We start from the raw sequence: 22,500 nt of genomic DNA on the forward strand, positions 1-22,500 counted from the left end.
TGGAGGCCTACAACTGGCGGTCCAATGACTGGACGTTTGTGGCGTCCATGAACACCCGGCGCAGCAGCGTTGGCGTGGGAGTGGTGGACGGTAAGAGACGCCATGATGCCGCCGCCATGACTCATCAGCAGCCATTAAAGGAACACTTCACCGTTTTTTCATATTAAACTACGTTATTCCCTTAATTAAGACGAGTTGATGCATACCTCTCACGTTTCAATGCGTGCACTCACTGGCTCTGGCGCGCGGCGCAACTTTGATAGCATTTAGCTAGCCCAATGCATTCATTAGGATCCAAACATAGATGAAGATAGAAGTGACCAAACACCTCCATGTTTTCCCTATTAAAATACAGTTACACGAGTAGTCACACGACCAAGTATGGTGAGACAAAATAAAACGTGATGCATTTGTAAGCAGGTAAGAGGGGTAACTATATTGTGTGGCGCAGTAATATCATCACTCTTGCACTTTCAGTTTCACTTTGGAGTGAGGTTATTACTGCGCAGAGTCTAAGTGCTCCCAATGTTATTCCGCCACACAATATAGTTATCCCTTTTGCCTGCTTAGAAATGCACCACGTTTTATTTTGTCTCACCATACTTGGTCGTGTGACTACCCGTGTAACTGTATTAATAGGGAAAACATGGAGGTGTTTGGTCACTAGATAGATAGATAGATAGATACTTTATTGATCCCCTATAGAGCACAGGTGTGCTCATGTGCTTTAAAGTGCGTGTGTGTGTGTGTCTGTGTCTGTGTGTCTGTGTCTGTCTTTGTGTCTGTGTGTGTGTGTCTGTGTGCGTGCGTGTGTGGATCTTTGTGTGTGCGTGCGTGTGTGGATCTTTGTGTGTGTGTGCATGGATCTTTGTATGTGCGTGTGTAACAGGTAAGCTGTATGCAGTAGGAGGATATGACGGAGCATCTCGTCAGTGCCTGAGTACAGTAGAGGAGTTTGACCCGGTCAGGAACCAGTGGGTCTACGTGGCCGACATGAGCACCAGGCGCAGTGGAGCAGGTGGGACACACACACACACACACACACACACACACACACACACACACACACACACACACACACACACACACACACACACACACACTCTCAATTACACACATTAATTATCACACTACCACCCTAGCAAGTGCTCATAGTTGATCTGCCACAGTTAAAGGTACACTATGCAGGTTTAGGCGACTGACTGTAGAGCTCCCTCTAGAGTCGCGATATATTCATATATTCATATTCATATTCATATTTTACTCTACTGTAGTACATTTCAAACTTCCCATGACTTATCTCTCCCGTATACATTGAAAATGCTTTTGTTGTGGAGGTGTTAGGATTAACAACAGGCAAAAACGATCTCCAAAGAGATATATCTACTGACAAGGTCATGTTTCACGATTCGCACAAAATTTGTAGGGCCGCATGGCTGGTTTTCTTGGTAGCGACTCACTAGTGGTGTTGTGACTGTTGTTGTTGTGACTGATGTTGTTGTGATGGTGTTGTTGTGACTGATGTTGTTGTGATGGTGTTGTTGTGACTGATGATGATGTTTGTCCAGGTGTGGGCGTGCTAGGGGACCAGCTCTATGCAGCTGGGGGGCACGACGGGCCACTGGTGAGGAAGAGTGTGGAGGTGTTTGACCCCCCCAGCAACACCTGGAGACAGGTGTGCGATATGAACATGTGCCGCCGCAACGCAGGTAAGCTCGCCACGCACCACATCACTATATCAATGATACTGTGTAGTTGGACTAAGACTGGAGACAAAACGGCAGGTCTGTGTTAGCCATATAGCTGAGCGTATGAAACATGTGATAGATCCATGCTCCATTTATTTGGTGCAACAAATCAAACGCCAATTTTCCAACATCTGGATTTCACTTTTGAAAGTGAACCGAGGAAGAACTGTAACTCGCAAAATCTTAGAAACAAGAGAAGAAGATCATGATCAAAGGGAAATGCATAGAGAGAGGACTGTCCACCATTTTGGTCTAGTTCACCGTAAGTAATGGCTTTTAAATCAATGCCCTGTACTGAGATGGAGAGAACTGTGGTAAATTGGGTCTAATGGGTCCAGTGGAAACTGGGCTGTGTGCATACAGTACACACAATCACCATAGCGAAAGACTGACATTATAGTTCCCTGAACAATAGTCCCTCTGTTTTCTAGAGAGAAACATGACCTGATCCTCACCATTGCACCCAATCACAATCCCATGTGTTTTAAATGATAGCTATTGCCTAGCCAAAGAGCCAGCCATTTAACATTTAACCTGTTTCATTTGAGTTCCATTCAGGTAACAAGCTCATTTGCATCACATGTGTTTTAAATGATAGTCTACCGCCCAGCCAAAGAGCCAGCCATTTAATATGCAACCTGCGTAATTTGAGTTCCATTCCCATGTGTTTAAACGATAGCAGGGAAAACGTGTAGGCGTTATTTAATGGCGAAAGCACACTAGTCATGGTGCTCGCTGTATGAGGGGGATCAGTGGGTTCAGCATCGTAGCCACAGACATGAGAGTGGTCTATTATGGGATGCAAGTGGATACATGCTTTCTAATATACGCTCACATGCATATCTATATCCGTATGTCTTTGGTGTCTTTGGACGTTCTATGTACTGTATGTGTAGCATGCTGGAACATACCGTAGTAAGCATGTGACTTTCTCCTTGCTGTTGTTTATCCCTGTGTAGGGGCGTGCGTGTGCGCGTGCTTGCGCGTGTGTGTGTGTGTGTGTGTGTGTGTGTGTGTGTGTGTGTGTGCGTGTGTCTAGTATGTCTCTACGGTCATGTTTTATGCTCTTGGACGGTTTCCCCTGAGGTGCTCTGTCTGCCAGATGTTTTCACTGATAAAGTCTGAACTCTCCAAAGGCCACGGGCCCAGTGGCTGAATCCAGTGAAACACTGATTGCATCGGTCAGAGCGGGTCAGTCAGACCTGAAATGCGTTCCAATTCGCAAACATGGGCGGAACGTTTGCAAACAGTTGTCTGTTTGCCCCGAGTTGTCTGTGAACATTTTCAAACACATTTGCAAACAGTTTTAGATGGTAGTTCTCTGGGCTTGACAAGGGAATGTTTACACCATATTGTACAAATCTGACTGGTCAGATAACGCGTATTTGCCACGAACGTTCGTCAGCTGTCGGCCAGCTGAGTTTGAGCGCACCTGTGGTCAGAGGTGAGCTGAGCGGCCGCTGTGTCCTGCCCTGTCCCCAGGTGTGTGTGCCATTAATGGGATGCTGTACGTGGTCGGGGGGGACGACGGCTCCTGTAACCTCTCCTCGGTGGAGTTCTACAACCCAGCCGCAGACAAGTGGAGCCTCCTGCCCATCAACATGGGCAATGGGCGGAGCTATGCAGGTAACACACGCACGGACACGTACATGGACACACACACGCACGGACATCGGACACTTACACGGACACACACTTGACACACACACACGGACACATACACTGACTCACACTGGCCACACATACTGTGCACACACACACACACACACACACATACACACACACATACATGGACACACACGTATACACTCACACAGTGACACACACTCACACACTTTGAAAGTTCATCTACACCACACTCACATGTTCTATTTCTTCAATCTCTCACTCTCTCTCTTTTGTGCAGGTGTCTCAGTCATTGACAAACCATCATGACAATCAGCCCCCGCCATCAGTAACTTCCCTTGGACCAATCACAAGATAGACTGCAGTCCACCGGAGACCATGATGACCAATCAGAAAACAGACTGTAACCACCTGGGGCCCACCTGGGGCAGTCAGGCAGAAGACTGCGACCCAGACTCTGACTGATTTACCCATCAGCCCCTGCTGCTGCACGCCGCATGCTGACCCAACAACCAATCCCTGACTGCGCTGCCTGGAGTGGCCCCACCCTCCCTGAGATGGACGTACCCTCTCCTCCAATCAGAGAATGGCATGTAGTTATGCCACACCCCCTTCCTTGACACTGTGGACAGGTCAAAAGCAAGGGCAAAAGTATGGTGACCACTTCAAGCAAAAGCACATTTCAAATCACTTTATTGAAGTTACAGAGAGGGACTCACAAACTCCAAAGAACCATGAACGGATGGATTAATAGTTCTCTTGATGGATGAGTGGATGTGTCATGTGATGACTGATGACTGGAGTTCAGGAACTCCACTGTGTGTGGAACAGGGTGGAGTGTTCCATGTGTAACCGTGCCAACCAGTTCCATCTCTGCTCTACTACTGATTCTTTTGGCATGCGGGGAGAGCAGCAAGAATTATCAGGATCTCTCTCTACCTCCCATTCTCCAACAGGAACCATTCCTACTCCCAATCCCCATCCTCCAACAGGAACCATCCCCACCTCTCCTCCCCTATCCTCCAACAGGAACCATTCCCACCCCCAATCCCCATCCTCCAACAGGAACCATTCCAATCTCTACCCTACCCTCCAACAGGAACCATTCCAATCTCTCTACCCCACCCTCCAAAAGGAACCATTCCAATCTCTCTACCCCATCCTCCAACACGAACCATTCCAATCTCTCTACCCCAACCTCCAATTGGAACCTCTCCCACCTCTTAACCCACCCTCCAACAGGAACCATTCCCACCTCTCATCCCCTTCCCTTCCAATAAGAACCATCCCCACACTACAATTCTATGCTATAGACCAGAAGCAGTGCTGCAGTGCCACCTCTGACACACAGGGAGCGCCAGTGAGCTGCTGCCTATGTGTGTGTGTGTGTGTGTGTGTGTGTGTGTGTGTGTGCGCGCATGTGCGTTTGTGTTTGTGTGTGTGAGAATGACTGTGCAACCAAATAGGCAGACAGCAATCTAAACCTATGCTCACTTTCAGGAATACAGTCAAGCACTTCTCACTCTCTCTCTTTCTCTCTCTTCCTTTCTCTTAATATCCTTCCTTTCCTTTATTCTTTGTTTCCTTCCTGCATTCTCCCCTCTTCCTGTCTCTCTCTCTCTCTCTCTCTCTCTCTCTCTCTTTCTCTGCGTTCTCCTGTGTGTCGGTGATGATGAGCTCTTTGTGTGAAGCTCACCCCTTGAAACACAACTGCAAAATGAGATTTGTGTGCCAGTCTGACTGATCCTAGATCTGAGGTCCGAGATCGACGGAACAGAGATAATAATGTAGCTTGTCTTGAGATGTTTCTCGGACGTGTCCAGTATTTATCCCGGATGTCTCAACGATGTCTCGTTAAGATGTATCTGCCTGTAAGGAGCCTGAGGAGGACAATGACGTGCCAAGCCAACTCTACATTAATCCTGTGCTGTGTGCAGCTGGAGCTGGTCAGAGGAGCTCCGCTGACCGGTCCAGTGGACCTCTGCATGGCTGCGGCTTTACTCGGTTGTGTTATATCACGATCCGGGGATGAACTGAACTGACCCCCCCTCTGATGTAGCAGCGCCACGCTGAGAGACTGACCTGGCTATGCTGAGCGGGGCTCCGGTGCTGGTCATCGGAGACCCCGACAGACTCGCGTTCACGGACTCTCGCAGCACGAAACCAGCCCCTCCTGAGTCCTCCGGTGGAAGGTGAACTACAGGGTTTCTGAGGGATGGGAGCAGGGGGGGGGGGGGGGCTCGTCTCTTCTCAACAGTGTCAATGTGTTAAGCACATGTCTGTGTGTGTGTGTGTGTCACAAGCATATATTCCATATGATTGCAAAAGAATTGTTTACTTTCTTGCCTTAGAGGTTCAGTCTCTCTAGTGTCGGTCGGAGTTCTTGAAATATACAATGCATTTGTGGAGTTGCCATGGTTATTATTATGATGTACCTATGAAAGGAACGTGACAGCTTAACTCCTTTTTTGTAACTTTTATAACTTCCCCACCCCGCTGGTCAGAAATAATGCACAATAGCGGCGTGTCTGGAGCCCACTTGAGCACTGAATGAATGAAATAGTAAATTTGCGATTTTGTAATCCTCTAATCCTCTTGTGGAGCACAGTAGTTTAGCAAATGTTCTTTACAGGTTGGCTGCCAACAATGACCTGACTTTCTCCCAGCACAAAAAAAACCCACCACACAAAGCTTTGGCTTCTCGTTTTTTCTGTTTTCTGCCACCGGAGAGATTGAATGAGTTAAAAGCTACTCTTTACAGTATCGCTAATCTGTTCGGATTGTGCCAGCCAGGTGGAAGAGCCTGTTACTAAACTAGCTCGCGTTCACAGGATAAATTAGGATAAGAGCCTGTTGACTGTATCATATGCATTTACAAATGAAGCTTACGGGAACATATCCTAATTGTGTATAGGGCAGTTTAGTGTGGTCATCCACTAAAATGTTTGCAACCCCGTGAACGATGGGCCCTGTCACGTATGCATAGTGGAAAGTACATAATCATGGAGAAGAGAAAGTGTTAACAGCAAGTGATCTCAAGTAAATGAGGAGGACCGTGTTGCCAGAGCGTTTGAAGCGATGGCTACGGAAAACGCTAAGTAGCTGTCAGATAGGGGGGGGGGATCGCTCTGCCCAGTGTTCTATGACGTTACCGTTCCGCACCAGAAAGGGTTTGATGACCAGGTCTCTGACTATGCACATCCTTGCAAGTGGCGTCATGTTGGTGCTGATGGCCGTCACACGCCTGTTTCACACTAAGGAAAGACATTTGATTTGACCTGCTCACCTGGGTTGTTCAATTGTACAGTGTAGTTGATGCTCAACAGACGTTTTAACTGTATCTATACGAAATGTGTTGAAGGAAATAAAGACATGTACTGCTGACTTTGTCTCATTTGGTTTAGTTTGCAATTCTGCTTTAGAGCCATCATGAAATGTGTACTGAAATGTGTACATTTTCAGTCTGACATGATTGGAAAGGTTTGAGGGTCATGAATACAGACTTTGAATTTAGGTCAGTGATGTCATCATTCCCAGGAAATGGTAGAGCTTCTACAGATGCAGAATGCATTAGTTACAGGAGGAGGGTTGAAAAGTGAAATTGTGTACCCAAGGTTTGTAAGATTATTTTGTTTGGAATTTTAAAATGTGTGAATGTGATCCCAGAATAACAAATTTGAATACACCTGGCAGTGATCTTACATGCAAAAACAAATGTTGAAATATCACCACAAGTACAGCTAAAGGAAAATGCATATAATATCAGTCAATTTCACCATTGAAATCCATGGGAGTCTTTTCCTTTTTCAATTTACCACAAGAGGGCGCCAGTATCACACTTTGACTGATCAGATTTACTGTGTTATATAAGCTATTTTGTAAGGGCAGTAGCCTCAGTCATTGTTCGCCTGGGCCTATTTATAAAAACGTTGCTGGTCAGAATGGTTCTCACTCCATCAGTAAGGAGGAGGTGTGACTAGACTGCAGAAGACATAATTAGCTTTTCCTTTGTGTCGGACGGCCACTGAATTAGCCAAGCTTTTCCATTCCCAATATTAAACTACATTTATTGGTCTAGACCTATATAATTGCATTAATTTGCTGTAGGAAAATAGCAAATTATGCACCACATAACTGCACTGAGACAGACTGGATGAACTCGGATAAATCTGTAGCAAAGGTAGAGAAAAGTGGGCTTGTATACAGCAGGCACTCTTCCTTAGATGCTTCAGGCGTCTACATCAGGGGTCTCCAACCTGTTTTCCTCAGAGAGCTACTTGGACAAAATGGAATGGCTGAGTGCATTTTTCCCTCCGAGAATTACTTTAACAAAATGGACATGGCAGAGAGCTTTTTAAGGAAACAAGGATGTTTATTTGTCACATGCATACAGTATAATTACTGATGCACCAAGGGACACCCAGGAGCAACAGGGGCAAGGAAAAACTCCCATGTCCAGGAAGAAACTTTGGGCAGATCCAAGGCTTTCTCAAACATTTTGGAGAGCTACTTAGACACAGGCGGGGAGCTACTGGCTCACACGGGCTACCTGTTTGAGACCTCTGATCTATCCTAAACAACACCAGAGTGTGTGCAGGAAGAACTCCCTGAGCTGAGCTGGGCCAGATCTCCATCATGTGGATCAAAATAGCTCAAGCATCTGACAGCAGCATACAAAGAAAGAAGCTCCTCCATAAAGTGTATTTACATGCACATGTATAGGCTAAATAACTTTGCAATTGATTTTTTTTGTTGTTGTTAATTAATGGCTTAATTGTCAATTGAAGCACATTTGTTTGAGTCTGAGCCCATTTGGTTGGGTTTGCTATCTGCACAACATCTACAGTACAGTACATAAAACCAACTCAAATCTGCACAACATCTACATAAAACCAACTCAAACAGTTTGCTAATTCGACAACATCTATCAAACTTTAAGTCTCCCACATCATTTGGCGTGCACGTTGCCAAAGTTAGTGAGAGGAGCTATACTGACAGGTGAGTGACCGCACACTGGACTTCAGCCAAGAGTGCAAACAAAGACACACACACACACACACACACACACACACACACACACAGGGGCAATTGCTCTGTCGCTAGTTTGGAGTTTAACACGGTTTTAAACTCGGTGGTGACGCAAGAAGTCACGTGACGACTTAAGCTCCATTGCTGTGTCATATGCACCTGTGGTTTAACCTGCTGCTGCGTTTTACATTGATCTCAATTGCTGTGTCTTCAAGGAAATTCAAATCACCCACTAGAGGGCGCATTTAATGCGTGTTAGTCTAATCTCGGAAAGGACATGGTTTTGCGGTAGACTAAACCATAGTTTGCAGGATAGCAAGATAGGTGACAGCTTACGCTTCATAAACCGACACATACACCGACACATACACACACTGTTGGCTAGTTTGGACTTATTACACAGTAGGCTACAATAAAGGCTACAAGATAGCAGTTGCTTAAGTTGGCAAATGCCTAACTACAAATGTACAAAGAACGAGTAGGCCTATTCGTAAAATAGCCTAACGCACGGTAGATCGTACCATCAACCCTCGATTATGGTCTTTATTTAGGCTACTTAGGCTGCGCAAAGCATTTATTTGAGGCAGACTTCCAGGCAAGAACTTTTGTTACGTGCGTTTTATTGTGAGACCAGAGACATGCGTTTTGTTAGCGGCACCGGCAGGCTATTAAAAGCAGTAGTTTTCAGTTTAGTTTGGGGTTTAATTTACTTTTGGACTGTTTGGTGATGTTGCTAAATGTAGAGACTGATGGGCACTGAAATATTATTATATTTGAAGGTTCACTATTACGTTTCATGTCGTTGAAAGGGATTTCCACCCGCTGTTTGCGGGAGGCGCTTTCATTCATTCAATGACTGAATAGAATATTAAGGGATAATCAAAGACGCGCCGTGCGTTTATAGGAAAATAATGCACGTTCGAAGTGGTAATAAGGACCCGATGCCGCAGGCGGAGGGGACTTTACACTTCGATAAGTGCATCATTTTCCTAGAAACGCACAGGGCGCGTCGTTGATTATCCCTTACATAGAATAGAATAGAATAGAATAGAATAGAATAGAATAGAATAGAATAGAATAGGTACTTGTTTCATCCTGTGAGAGAACCAACCAACCAGCGGCGCTCGGGGAGCAGTATGATTTGAAAACGTCTGCCCCTATCCGACACACTAACTTGCATTTCACAGGCATTAAAGACAGTTGTGACATTATGTAGCCTATACCGCACAGATGCATTTTGCCTGGCCATGGTGTAGTCCTGTTTAGGCTGACAAAATACGTAGCCTAGTCCCACATGGATTCGTAAAGGCTGGAATGCGCACGGAGCCATGGAATGTGGGTTTAGTGCCCAGCATAATTTGTCCATATTGGGCTGAAGTGTGGCGATTAAAAGGCTTATTTTTGCTCCTCCGTGTAATGTTCTATTTAATTCGTGACAATTGATTGATTGACTGATTTAATGTTATAAAGCATAGCCTACTGGATAATATTTCAGATTCAGATTTCCACAAAAGTAGCCTAGACTATTTCATGATATATTTCAACATTATTTGCGTTTTATTAAAATGTACTTTACATTTCCAAAGTGTTTTGGCACTTAGAGCGCATTTAGCCACAAGAGTCATAAAAAGTATCCCGTCAAAATCCTGAAATGCGTTAAGACTGTTGAATTACGACTGCATCTGCTGGGGCAAAACTCAAAACAGCGTACTTCCGGCTTCCAGGCAGTTTAACCCCAGTAACTAGGAATCAGCTGATCCTGTCTCATTTCTGACACAGCAATCACGTTAAACTTCATGCGCAGCTGCGTGTTAAACTCCAAAACCTCCGTTTTAAGGAGCACGGTTTTAAATCGTAGCACAGCTAGCACAATGCTAACTGACAGAGCAATTGGCCCACAGAGTCTATGTTGGTTCATGTTTGCTGGATTAGTTAAGGATTGAACTTGGTTAATAAACTTCCAGTCACTCAGCGCTGCTGTGGTAACTGCCTTTGTTGATGGGCTATGTTAATGTTCAGTAACGCTAGGCTTTTAAATATCGGACACTTTCCAGTTTCCTTTGGAGGAACTCCTTTGCATGCGTTGTGTAATAAACACTGTGGATTTACATATTCTCTGTGCTGTGTGTGGGAGTTATTGACCGTATTCAGATCATCTCCAGTGGACACAGTAGTTGTCAGCTCAAAATCATGTTTAATTTAAACTGTCAAGTCTATTTCTTTATAAATAATTATTAGTTCATACACAGGGGTCATTCAACGTGTTTTACATAAACAAAGAGTACTAGTAATGTTGCATTCCAGACAACTTCGGACGTCGGACTTCAATTCAAACCTTGAAGCTGGGGTCCGAGTTCAGAAGTGGGAACTCTGACTTCAAATGGCGTTCCATTGTACTTTATCCCAGTCGGAGGTCAGAATTCTTGACCTCCGAGTTTGTCTGGAATGAAATTGGGAAATTCCAGCTTGGAAATATGACTCCTGTGTTGACTGGGATGCAGCATAGGGAGCCGAGCTAGCCAGGGAGTTTGTGGCTTTGAATCACTGCTGCTACCGTTGTGCCCTTGAGCAAGGCACTTAACTCCGCTAAATGAAGCTGCTTCAGCAAGTCCGGCCCTGTAAGATCTGGCATCTGTAAATCATATGTCTGCCAAGTAAATAAATAATAATAATAATATAAAAATAGTGAGATTGTATGACTTGCAGGTTCACAAGAAGCAGTCTTCCACCACATCAGCTTCAGCAAACCATGGCCATTATAGTTCCACTGTGTCCAGACAGTGTGTCCAAGTTGGTGTGTGTGTGTGTGTGTGTGTGTGTTTGAGAAGGAGGCTCGGTCTCCACGTTCCACACTCCACTGTGTAAATAGTCTTAACTCACAGACTGGAAGAACGCCACAGACAAGACAGGGTCGGTATTCACAAGCCATTTATTGAGAAAAATGCACATACTGAATACAGGAGGCCTCCCCTCATTCATTAGGTTCCGGCCGGGACACTAACGTTATTGCTTATTCTTCATGGCACCAAAACCAAAACAAAAACATAAACATACAAGGAAAGAAAGAGGACTCTGCCATGCAAGCTAAGCGCTACGTCTAGCTTATACACTGCAGCAGCGTGGATGTGTTGGGGGGGGGGGGGGGGGGGGGGGTACTGCACACGGGAGGGGGGAGGCGACACTGCAAAGGGGCCCGCAGAATAACAGCAAAACGTTTACAAAAACAAAAAAAATTAGTACAAATGAAAAAAGTCCTTTTTTTAAAAAAACAAAAACAAACATAGATGGAGGACATCTTCACACCGGTGATACAAAGCATCAGCTGAGGAGCCCGACATGCAGGAAATAAGTTAACGACGGCGGCGCCGCGCACACACACACACACATACCCACGCACACACCCACACACACACTCCGAAGCCTGTATAGTGTGCGTCGTAGCTCACGGTGTGACCAGACACGAAAAAACAAAAACAAGGATGCATTCTCTGAATGCTGTGCAAATCATAACCTTGACACCCTTCCCCCATTCCCTACTTACAGACAGACATGCGCACACACACACCATGGTGGGGTGGATACACTCTTGTGTCGGATGATGTTCTTCCTGCACTGAATATCAGTGAAAAGTTGAGTGAAGAGGGTGGTGTGTGTGTGTGTGTGTGTGTGTCCTCACAAGTGCATGGTTCCCTATCCTTTCATGTAGTGCATCGGGGTCTGAACAAACCCCACGGCAAACTACACACCTTTAAACACGCACACACACACACACACACACACACACACACTGGGCCTGCTGCCCCTCACCAGAGACGAACCACACTAATGGCTTACTGATGCGTTCCTTTCCCCACTGATAGACTGATGACGCCTGAGAAACCCTCACTACTGTGATGACAGCAGTTCAAATGAGCAAAGGGCACAAACTCTTCTCCAGAGACAAGCCAGCTTACCTGTGTGTGTGTATGTGTGTGTGTGTGTGTGTGTGTGTGTGTGTGTGTGTTCTTCACAGCTGGGAAGACCCAGGTGAGATTGTTCTCAAAACCCTAGACTGCTGATGAGGCTGAGGACACGAGCACATCGAAAAAAAACAAACTCACACACACACACGCACACACACACTCTGGAATTGGAGGCGAGGAGAGGTAAGGTGAGGAGGAATGTGTTGGACTGTGTGACACAATCCTTGTTAATAGCTTACAGTGGAGTTGGGAATGTAAACCAGGTTGGGAGAGAGGGTGTGTGAGATGGAAGTGGAGTGTGTGTGAGACTGATGGTGTGTGTGTGTGTGTGTGTGTGTGTGTGTGTGTGTGTGTGTGTGTGTGTGTGTGTGTGTGTGTGTGTGAGAGAGAGTTGGAAGAGGTGTTGGGATGAATCAGATGAAATGGGGGTGTCAGATGCCTGAGGTTCACCTCCCTGCTGAGTCGAGTTGAGGCTTTCATCTCAACCTCAAACAGACTTGACCAAAGGCCATATATGATTACGCACCTCACCCCCCCACAAACTGACTGACACACACACACACACACACGCAGACACACACAATGCTCACAATGCCCAAAGCTCTGTCCTGAGCGGCCCCACCTCTCCACTTTCCTGAGGAGACAAGTTTTGTGGTGTGTGTGTGTGTGTGTGTGTGTGTGTGTGTGTGTGTGTGTGTGTGTGGCTTGCTTGGCTGTCTCTGGAGGACTTTTGCCACAGTGCAGGATGACCAGCCATCCCATAATTGTCTTTCACGTTCCTCAGGTTCTGCATCTCACAGTCCCTTCACAGGTCCCCAGGAGCCTTTAGAACCACTGCTAACACACACGAGTTCCCAGAACCCTTTAGAACCGCAGCTAATCCTCACTCTGGACCTCCCTGTGTGTCATAGAACACAAACGAAGCGAGACCAATACATGCAAGTGCGTGGAACACAACAAGTAGGGATGTCAGAAATGGTCAGAGAAAACAAACACACACACACACACACATACACATACACACACGCCGACCAGGGGAGCAGTCCTCGTACAACACTGATATCCAGAGGCTTAGAGACACACACACACACACACACACACACACACACACACACACACACACACACACACAGTCAGACAGACAGACAGAGCAGAGCTCTGTGACAGGTCAAACTCTTCTCGTTTACAGTTTGCTTCAGTAAACCGATGCAGGAGAAGCAAATAAACACAAGGCTTAATGAAGTGTTAACTCTTCAATATGACTGAGCTCACTTACTACAACATACTGTATGTAGGCTAACCATTTTATACAAGCGTACCATGTATAAACATTTTTCTGCATATATACAACACACACACACACACACACACACACACACACACACACACATATATATATATATATACACACACACACGTTTACTCAGTGAGAAGAAAGTGTGAGTCGGTGTGTTGTGGCCCTGGTGAAGGCCCTTCTGTGCCTCTGCGTGTCGCATTATAACCTCAGAGGAGATTTCTCAGTGTGAGAAATCACAAGGACAAAAATAAACAAAAACAAATAGAAAAGAACGTAATGCAATTAAGAAAAAACAAAACAATTACATCGGAGCGTGAAGCTTATGATGATGACACAGGCCATAAATATAAGTTCTTATTGTGTGTGTGTGTGTGTGTGTGTGTGTGAGAAAGTCTTTTCAGTCCCAAGTCAAAGATATACTTCAGTGTAGACGTGTGTCCTCATGTGTGTGTGTGTGTGTGTGTGTGTGTGTGTGTGTGTGTGAGAAAGAGAGAGATCCGAGGGAATGGCAGTAAGATATGTGGTCTGCCGTCGAGGGTAGGGTGACTTGAAGTAGCGTTGGTGGTTGCCGAGGCAACCTCAAGGTGGTGGAGTTTGTTTGGTTGGTTGTCGTGGCGACGGCGCTCTAGATGGACTTGGAGGAGTCCTGTTTGCTGATGAGCACTTCCAGGAGTCGGAGCTTGGCCTTGATGCGTTTATATTCCTTGTACTCATCCATCATGGGCAGACGGTCCTCCTTCTGAGCGTTCCTGGAAACACACACACACACACACGGGACAGCTCAGTGCGTGTGTGTATATGTAGGCACACATCTACAGTATGTGCATGGATGTGTCTGCACATTTAAGCCTAGAGAGTATGTTGTACGTTTTGCGTGTGTGTGTGTGTGTGTGTGTGTGTGTGTGTGTGTGTGTGTGTGTGTGTGTGTGTGTACTGTAAATGCATGACTGTGTGTGTGTGTGTGTGTACTGTATGTGTGTGTGTGTGTGTGTGTGTGGGTTCCTACCTGCCGTTCTGCTGGTAGAACTCGTCCTCAAACTCCCTGATGGTTCTCCTCAGCTTCTTCTTCTCAGCCCGGGCCTTCCACAGCTGTTCCAGCAGCTCAGGCCTACGCACACACACACACAAGCGCACACATACACAGTTAACACCTGTCTCTGTTTCAAATATATCCAACAGAAAAGAACATACATATGGTGGGGCTTAAGTCCTCAGCTGTTTGTCTGTGTGTGTGTGTGTGTGTGTGTGTGTGTTTGTGTGTGTGTCCCAGAGGCTGTAATGAGATTATGGCACAGGTGACAGTGAGCAGGTATGCGTCACACGATCCTGAAGAAAGCGGATCACAGCTGAGAACCAGCACTGTGACATCCATGATATCCATGTCCACCACTGTGACATCAACAACATCCATGTCTAGCGCGGAGTTCTGCTTTACTAAACACTCCACTTACACAGCTTCTCTGGACACGGGCTACCAGCAGTGCATTCAAATACTGGACATGTGTACACATACAGTAGGTGACCAATGGACTGCCCTTTGTATTGTGTTAACTGATACATCAGATTCAAAAGCACTCCCATATTCCAGCATGTTTCACAAGCACACGGTATTGTGTGTGTGTGTGAGTGTGTGTGTGTGTGTGTGTGTGTGTGTGTGTGTGTGTGTGTCCCACTCACATAGAGGACGCGTGGGAGCTGGACAGCCGCAGGTCCAGGGCCACCTTCCCCGACGTCTCCTCCGCGATGTGGCGCTGAGGCTGCTGGGAAGGCGGCTGCGTGGCGGGGTCCACGGTGATGATGACGTCGCCCTCGCCCCGCACTCCTCCTCCTCCTCCTCCTCCTCCGCTCCTCTCCTGGTCCCCCGTCTGCTCCTCGATCTCCTCCACGCGCACCACCACCTCCTCCTCCTCTTCCTCCTCCTCCTCCTCGATCTCGTCGCAGAAGTGGGCCGTCTCGCCCTCGATGATGGGCTGCAGCGTCTGGTTACGCCGCTTACTCGAGGGAGACGCCTGGAGGAGAGAGAGAGGGAAGAGAAGGGCCGAGAGGAGAAAGACAAGAGGGAGAGAGAGAGAGAGAGAGAGAGAGGGAAGACAGGAAGATGAAAGAGAGAGAGGAAGAGGAGAGAGAGGAAAGGAGAAAGACAGAGAGAGAGGGGGAAGAAAGAGAGAGACGAGACAGGAAGATGAAAGAGAGAGAGGAAGAGGAGAGAGGAAAGGAGAAAGAGAGAGAGGAAGAGAGAGGGGGAAAAGATAGAGAGAAGGAGTGAGTATTAGTTAATTACTGTAGCACTGCCTTCAGTTACTACTACTGTTTCAGATCTATGAACTCATTTCTGCACAGGCCCTCATAGGAGTGTGTATGCATTACACAGCATGCAGTTGTGTGAGTGTGTGTGTTGTGTGTATGATACTCTAATACCTGTTCTTGTCTGTTGTGTGTGTGAGTTGTTAAGTCCATATCTAGGAGACCGTGTGTGAGTAGGTGTCTTGCTTGTGTGTGTGTGAGGATGTGTGTGTGTGTGTGTTACTTACGATGATAGGTGTGATGCTGACTCGTGTAAGCATCTGTTTGATGAGTCGGTAGCGATCATACAGCGGCTTTACAATCAATCGCTCTTCACGGGTCACCTGCAACACGCAACACACACAATCAGTCAACTGCTCACAGAACCAGGAATCTGGATGTGTAAACCGGTAGATCATTCTGTAGGAACTGTGTGTGTGTGTGTGTGTGTGTGTGTGTGTGTGTGTGTACTGCAGGTGTGTACTAACCGGTCGGCCGTGGAGTCCCTCAAAGTGCAGTAGGTTTTTCTGCAAGACTGTCTTCTCACCCGCAAGCTGCTCCTTGGTCATTTTCTGAGGAACACACACACACACACACACTTAATAACCACAATTCTATCACTCTACTACTCACTCTTTTTAAAGGTCTTATCTGTCTTTTTTATTTAAATGTGCAATATATAAACCCCCCTACCCCCCCACTGCTCATCCATGCCATCCTCTCTCAATACACACACACAGACACACACAGACACACACAGACACACACAGACACACACAGACACAGAAAGACACAGAAAGACACAGAAAGACAGACAGACCGACAGAAAGACGCAAAGACAGACAGAAAGACAGACAGACACAGACAGACAGATACACACAGACACACACCTTGGCGTCGTGCGGCCAGCCCTCCTCGTGCCTCTTGGTCTTGATGCGCTGCTGGATGAGGTCCAGGGTGTCGTGGCGCGTGGGCCGGCGCTCGGGCGCCTCCGAGCCCTCGCACGCCGAGTCCAGCGACGAGCCGAAGCTCTTGGGCAGAGTGTTGCTGCGCGGCCGCGCATGGGGCACCTGCTCGGACTCCACGCGCTGCCTCGCATCTATAGAGAGAGAGAGAGAGAGAGAGACCAGAACATTAAACTCCGAAAAACCATCCACCCTGGGAGCCACTTCAGGTGGTGTGGAGAGGCTACTCTGTCCTGGCCTGCAGTCTGGAGGGCATCACATTATAGAGACAAGCTGCTCTTAACCAGATGCACTAAATATGCTGACACAAGAGAATCTCCATTCAGAGGCAGATAAATGACAGTCTTTACAGGGATTTGGCTACTCTGACAGTGGAGTGTGCGCACACTTGCCATTACCTGAGGGCCAGTCAGTGAACTACAGAAATGAACACCAACTCTATTTCTGCTGGTCATTAACATCACAATCTGCTCTACATAACTGTCCTTTTTCTTCCTTTCTTTTCTTTATGTGTAAATATAAGCTGTAACATTTGAAGCAATAAAGCTTTTTAAACTGAAATGAAACAGGAGACAGAAGAGTAGAGAGATGAACCAACTGTCAATGCTTTTCATGTCACTGACTTTCATGTTACTAGTTTCATCTAGAACACACACTCACACAGGCACTTGAATGAGGTCAAGGCCACACACACACACACACACACACACACACACACACACACACACACACACGCACACATACATACATAAAGGAGTGTTTGTAGCCGTTGGGAGTTATAACACTGCAGTCAGCTTGTTTCAGTTTTTGTTTCAAGTTCAGCTTTTTCTCCCTTGTCGGTTTTTATGTTTCTTTCTACAGAATTGCTGGGACAGACCAAGCGTCATTGTGTGCGTGTGTGTTTCATTTGTACATCCTCGAGATTTCTGTATAAATGCAAAATTCCAAGAGATGTAAAAGCAATTCATGCAATCAAAAAAATGCAGTGTGTGTGTGTGTGTGTGTGTGTGTGTGTGTGTGTGTGTGTGTGTAAGCAAAGCCCGACGGTCCCACAGCAGAAAGCAGTGCCAAGGCAGGTCTCGACGTGGTACGAGGGGGTCTGCTGATGTGAGCGGCCCATTTGAAAACGGGAGAGAGCCTGGCTACAGGACAGAACTACACGCTCAGGGGTGTGTGAGTGTGTGTGTGCGTCGTTAAATATACGTAAGCACACACTTGTAAATGTGCGCATGTGTGTGTGTTTGCGTAATCAGCAAATCCAAATAGAGAGAAAGAGGGAAACAGAAAAAGGTAGAGAAACAGAAAGAGTGAAAGAGAGGAAGAGAGAGCACAGAAAAAGAGAGCAAAGAGAGAAAGCAAGAGAGACAGAAAGAGGGAGAAAGAGTGCAGAAAAAGAGAAAAAGGAAGAGAAAGAGAAAGGGGGAGAGAGCGCAGAAAGAGAGAGAGAAAGAGGGAGAGAGAGCGCAGAAAAAGAGAGAGAAAGAGGGAGAGAGAGCGCAGAAAAAGAGGGGCTCTCCTTTTGGATGAGCGAGTGAGGGCTCCATCTCCAGACAGGTCAGGATGCGTATGGGAAGTGTGTGTGTGCCCTTACTTACTGCAGGCAGTGCGTGTACTTACGGAAGTGGGGGCCCTGCCTATGGGCGGAGTGGGTGTGTGAGGGGGGGTGTAGCAGGTGGTGGTGGTGGTGGTGGTGGTGTGTGTTCGGGGAGGAGGAGGAAGAGGAGGAGGAGGAGGAGGAGGAGGAGCTGGCCGTGGCGGCGGAGGGTCCAGACGCGTGGTGGCGCCTGTGGGACTGCAGCAGGGCCTGGTGCCTGAGCAGCTGACGTCCTGGAGGGTCACGAAGGGTCACGCGGTCCCGAGGTCAAAGGTCATTCGGAGAGAAAGAGAGACTGATTGGCCGGAGCGTTCGGGGCGCAAGGGGGCGGAGCTTAACGTGGGGTGGGTGTTATGAGGAGGTGGGCCCAGGTGAGGTCACGATGATCACGGAAACCAAAAGGAAAAATCAACCCCCCCTCCAAAAAGGCAACTGAGAAGACTATGAGCTGAAGGGCGGGCTCGACCCAAAACACATGCAGTGATGACTGAGACGACAGGTGGCTTTGTGTCTTAGTGCTTAGCACTGGCTGAGACAGCAACAACCACACACACACACACACACACACACACACACACACACACAAATGTATATGTGTATACACATATAGAGGTACAGAATCAGTGTTTAGTCCCAGGTCCCACACCCATAGTCACGTGTGAGTGAGTGGTGCGAGTGGGTGCGTGTGTGGGCGAGTGAAAGCACATGCTCGCAGGTGTGTGTGTGTGTGTGTGTGTGTGTGAGAGAGAGAGAGCGAGTGACAGCACGTGCATGCAGGTATGTGCATACCTTTGATCTGCTTGCGGATTTTAGTGAGGTCAGTCATCCACTTCAGGACCTTTGGGTTAGCTGCCTTATCACCATGAGATGGCTAGAGAGAGAGAGAGAGAGAGAGAGAGAGAGAGAGAGAGAGAGGGAGAGAGAGGGAGAGATAGAGAGAGGGAGGGAGATAGAGAGAGGGAGAGGGAGAGAGAGAGAGACAGAAAAAAAGAAAAAGAGTTAAGATAGGTAAACATGTGTGTTGGTCAGTCAGGTCATTACTAAGAGGACTAAGGTGTGTGTATGTATGTGTGTGTGTGTGTGTGTGTATGTGCATGTAATGAGTGTGTGTGTATACCTTGTAGTTCTTCTCCTTCTCAAACTGCTCCTCAAACTGGCGGATCTTCTTCTTGAGGTTCTGCAGTTTCTTGGTGAGCTGTTGGGACACTGCATCTCCCTTCACACTCTCTTTGGAACTCAGAGAGGCACGGCGCTGCCTACACACACACACACACACACACACACACACACACACACACACGCTACATCAGATTTTCCTCGGTACCTCAGTTTAGACACTCGGCTATTGATTACCTTAGACAAGAGAAGCACATGTCTCATCTCCCAGGTGTGCGTGCTTTAGTGTGTGATGTGTATGTGGGAGTGTATGTGTGTGTGGACATGTGTGAGCTCACCTCCCTGTTCTTTGTTGTGTGTTTGTTACCTTAGACAAGAGAAAAACACATCTCATCTCCAAGGTGATAGAGGTATGATCTGTGTGTGCATGTGTGTGCGTGTGTGTGTGTGCGTGTGTGTGTGTGTGTGTGTGATGGTGTGAGGGATCATGCGAGTGATTATGTTTGCGTGTGTGTGTGTTCATATCTCCCAGCTGAAAGTACTTCAGTGTACTTCAAGTACATTGTGTGTGCGTGTGTGCTTTTGTTGGTGTTTCCTCACAGCTGAAAGTGCTTCAGTGGATGACGTGTGTGCGCGTGCTTGTGTGTGTGTGTGTGTGTGTGTGTGTGTGTGTGTGCGCGTGCGTTGGTCTTTACCTCCCAGCTGAAAGTGCTTTGGTGGGTGACGTGTTCTCCGGGTCCTGCTGGAAGAATCGCTGGCCGTGGCCAAAATCCAGGAAGCGGCGAGCCAGAAGGGGCGGGGCATCCTCCTCCAGAGGGAGGGGCAACATGCGACTGGCCAATGGGGAGAGCTGCGCTTCCCCACACTCACCGTCCTCCTGCTGCCACACCTTACAGGCCGGCACAGGGTCTAAACACACACACACAAACACAGGAAGCGATCTTGCATCACGTTACTGGTTTAATGACTTGGGCTAACATAGGACTAACTTGGAAATAACACAGACCTTACGAGGAGAAGCAGTGTTAAATAGCCATGGAGGAACAGACACACACACGCACGCACGCACGAGCTCACGTGCACACGCACGCACACACAAGAGAAGGCAGAGGAGCAGTAACCTTTCAGGGGTGTTTACAAGGTTTAGTAAAACCCCAGCCCATTGCCATGGAAACGCCAGCCATTAGTGCAGAGGGAGAGGGGTTTGAGGCTGGTGTGTGAGTGTGTGTGTTTGTGTGTGTGTGTGTGTGTGTGTGTGTGTAGACATTGCTGACAGCCGCTTTAAAAAGTGCAGAAGTCAGCACAGCCACTGAGATTTTGTAAGATGAGAGAAGGGAGAAGGGAGGATGACACAGGAGGAGAGGGGGGGGAGGGAGAGAGAGAGAGAGATGGAGGTATGAGAGAGAAAGAGAGGAGTGAGCACTGCTTATGCTGAGGAGGAGGAGAATAAGGGATGGACGCAGTGAAAGAGAAGAGGAATGTGCCCCCTGTATGTCTGTCTGTCTGCCTGCCTGCCTGAAGGTGAATTTATAGACTGTAGAGCAACATGCCATCACATAAACAGATTTTTCACAGTTGCCGAACAAACAACGTTCTTATCACTTGGCATCCACGTTAAAATATGTTGAACTTTGACCCTGTGGCCCACTATAAACAACAACTACACACATCATGTTTTATCAGGCATTCTGCCATTAGCATGATAAGCCATAAAGTTATAAAATGGTTTATTACAAAAACAAGCAATAAAAAGCTGTCCTCATGTAGAGATTTGTATCCTAGGTATACAGAGTACACAAATATTGCCTGCTGTGAGAAACAACATCCATATAATCATTTAGAAATACAAAACTATTTTCATTTTGCTGTGTTGTCCAGGCTATTTGATCGAGTCACATTCCAAGTGAGCAACACATTGCAGACATCACCGTTCTATGCATTCTACATTGTGGTGATGACGTGGTTCTCCAGACTACAGTATGTTCTAAGGCTAGCGGGTTCTAGGTGTGGGTTCTGACGTTCTGCTGTCTGTTCTGTGGATTCTGTGTGTACTCACCATGCCCTTCTGGGTGCAGGTGCATACATGAGAAATCTATGAGGGGGGCGGGACGACGGGCTGAACCAGCCAATGGGCATGGGGTGGGATGACAAGGGGGAGGGGTTCAGAGAGAGCAAGAGAGAGAGGGATAGAGAGAGAGGGAGAGGGAGCGAGAGAGAGAGAGGGAGAGAGGGATAGAGAGAGAGGGCAGGAGAAGAGGAGACAGAGAGATACCACAGAAGATGGTGATGAGCTTGTGGTTCATAACTCCTCGTGTGTGCGCACACACACACACACACACACACACACACACACACACACACACACGCACACGCACACAAGCACGTTGAAATGGCTAATATATACCACAGATGACCTACTTGTCACCTAGATCAGTGTTTCCCAACCTTTTTCCCTTGAAGGCCCCTTGCCTGTGTCTAAGACAAGCCAGGGTCCCTACCCGAACTCCTACCCGAAATCCTACCCGCATACAGTACACACGCAAGACATTGTTTTATTCAACAATCAGGGTTCGGGGATGAATTACCAATGCCTAGCCTAGCCCGACCTGAAGGTTGCTTAAGTAAGTTCAGAGGTCAGAGGTGACTCCAATAGATTGAGATTGCAGGGGGTTCGCAAAATGTTGCCTGGGCTGAGGTTAAAATTACCAAAAATGACACATTAAATGTAAACAATCCCAATAACAAACCCAGTGGGATAATCAAAACTCGGTATAATCACATTTGCGTTCCACATTTAAATTCATGTAGCTATTTATGACTTCTGAGGCTTGTCTTATTCACAGGCAAGGGGGTCTTGACACTGGAAACACTGACCTAAATG

At 47.1% G+C, this 22,500-nt stretch overlaps 2 protein-coding genes across 6 annotated transcripts in view; one reads left to right on the forward strand and one right to left on the reverse strand.

The window, feature by feature from the left end:
• The window catches only part of klhl3 (kelch-like family member 3), a 17,740-nt gene extending 10,989 nt beyond the window's left edge, over positions 1-6,751 (forward strand). For both annotated transcript variants that reach the window (XM_062549511.1, XM_062549512.1), the window contains exons 11-15: positions 1-90; positions 890-1,018; positions 1,569-1,709; positions 3,231-3,374; positions 3,655-6,751. The exon at positions 1-90 is cut by the window's left edge and continues 12 nt beyond it. In XM_062549511.1, coding sequence (XP_062405495.1) covers positions 1-90; positions 890-1,018; positions 1,569-1,709; positions 3,231-3,374; positions 3,655-3,683 — 533 coding nt within the window. In that variant the 3' untranslated portion in view covers positions 3,684-6,751. The remainder of the gene's footprint in view (positions 91-889; positions 1,019-1,568; positions 1,710-3,230; positions 3,375-3,654) is intronic.
• Positions 6,752-11,313: 4,562 nt separating this feature from the next.
• Positions 11,314-22,500, reverse strand: part of fam13b (family with sequence similarity 13 member B) — a 56,009-nt gene continuing 44,822 nt past the window's right edge. For 2 of the 4 annotated variants that reach the window (XM_062549514.1, XM_062549513.1), the window contains exons 14-24: positions 21,676-21,735; positions 20,315-20,528; positions 19,621-19,759; positions 19,293-19,374; positions 18,527-18,736; positions 16,835-17,043; positions 16,433-16,516; positions 16,193-16,288; positions 15,339-15,670; positions 14,668-14,769; positions 11,314-14,410 (exon numbers count right to left, since the gene is read on the reverse strand). In XM_062549514.1, the coding sequence (XP_062405498.1) occupies positions 14,287-14,410; positions 14,668-14,769; positions 15,339-15,670; positions 16,193-16,288; positions 16,433-16,516; positions 16,835-17,043; positions 18,527-18,736; positions 19,293-19,374; positions 19,621-19,759; positions 20,315-20,528; positions 21,676-21,735 (1,652 nt within the window). In that variant the 3' untranslated portion in view covers positions 11,314-14,286. The remainder of the gene's footprint in view (positions 14,411-14,667; positions 14,770-15,338; positions 15,671-16,192; positions 16,289-16,432; positions 16,517-16,834; positions 17,044-18,526; positions 18,737-19,292; positions 19,375-19,620; positions 19,760-20,314; positions 20,529-21,675; positions 21,736-22,500) is intronic. The other 2 variants (XM_062549515.1, XM_062549516.1) reach the window with 2 other exon arrangements.

This window comes from Sardina pilchardus, chromosome 11 (assembly GCF_963854185.1).
Source record: "Sardina pilchardus chromosome 11, fSarPil1.1, whole genome shotgun sequence".
Taxonomy (NCBI): domain Eukaryota; kingdom Metazoa; phylum Chordata; class Actinopteri; order Clupeiformes; family Clupeidae; genus Sardina; species Sardina pilchardus.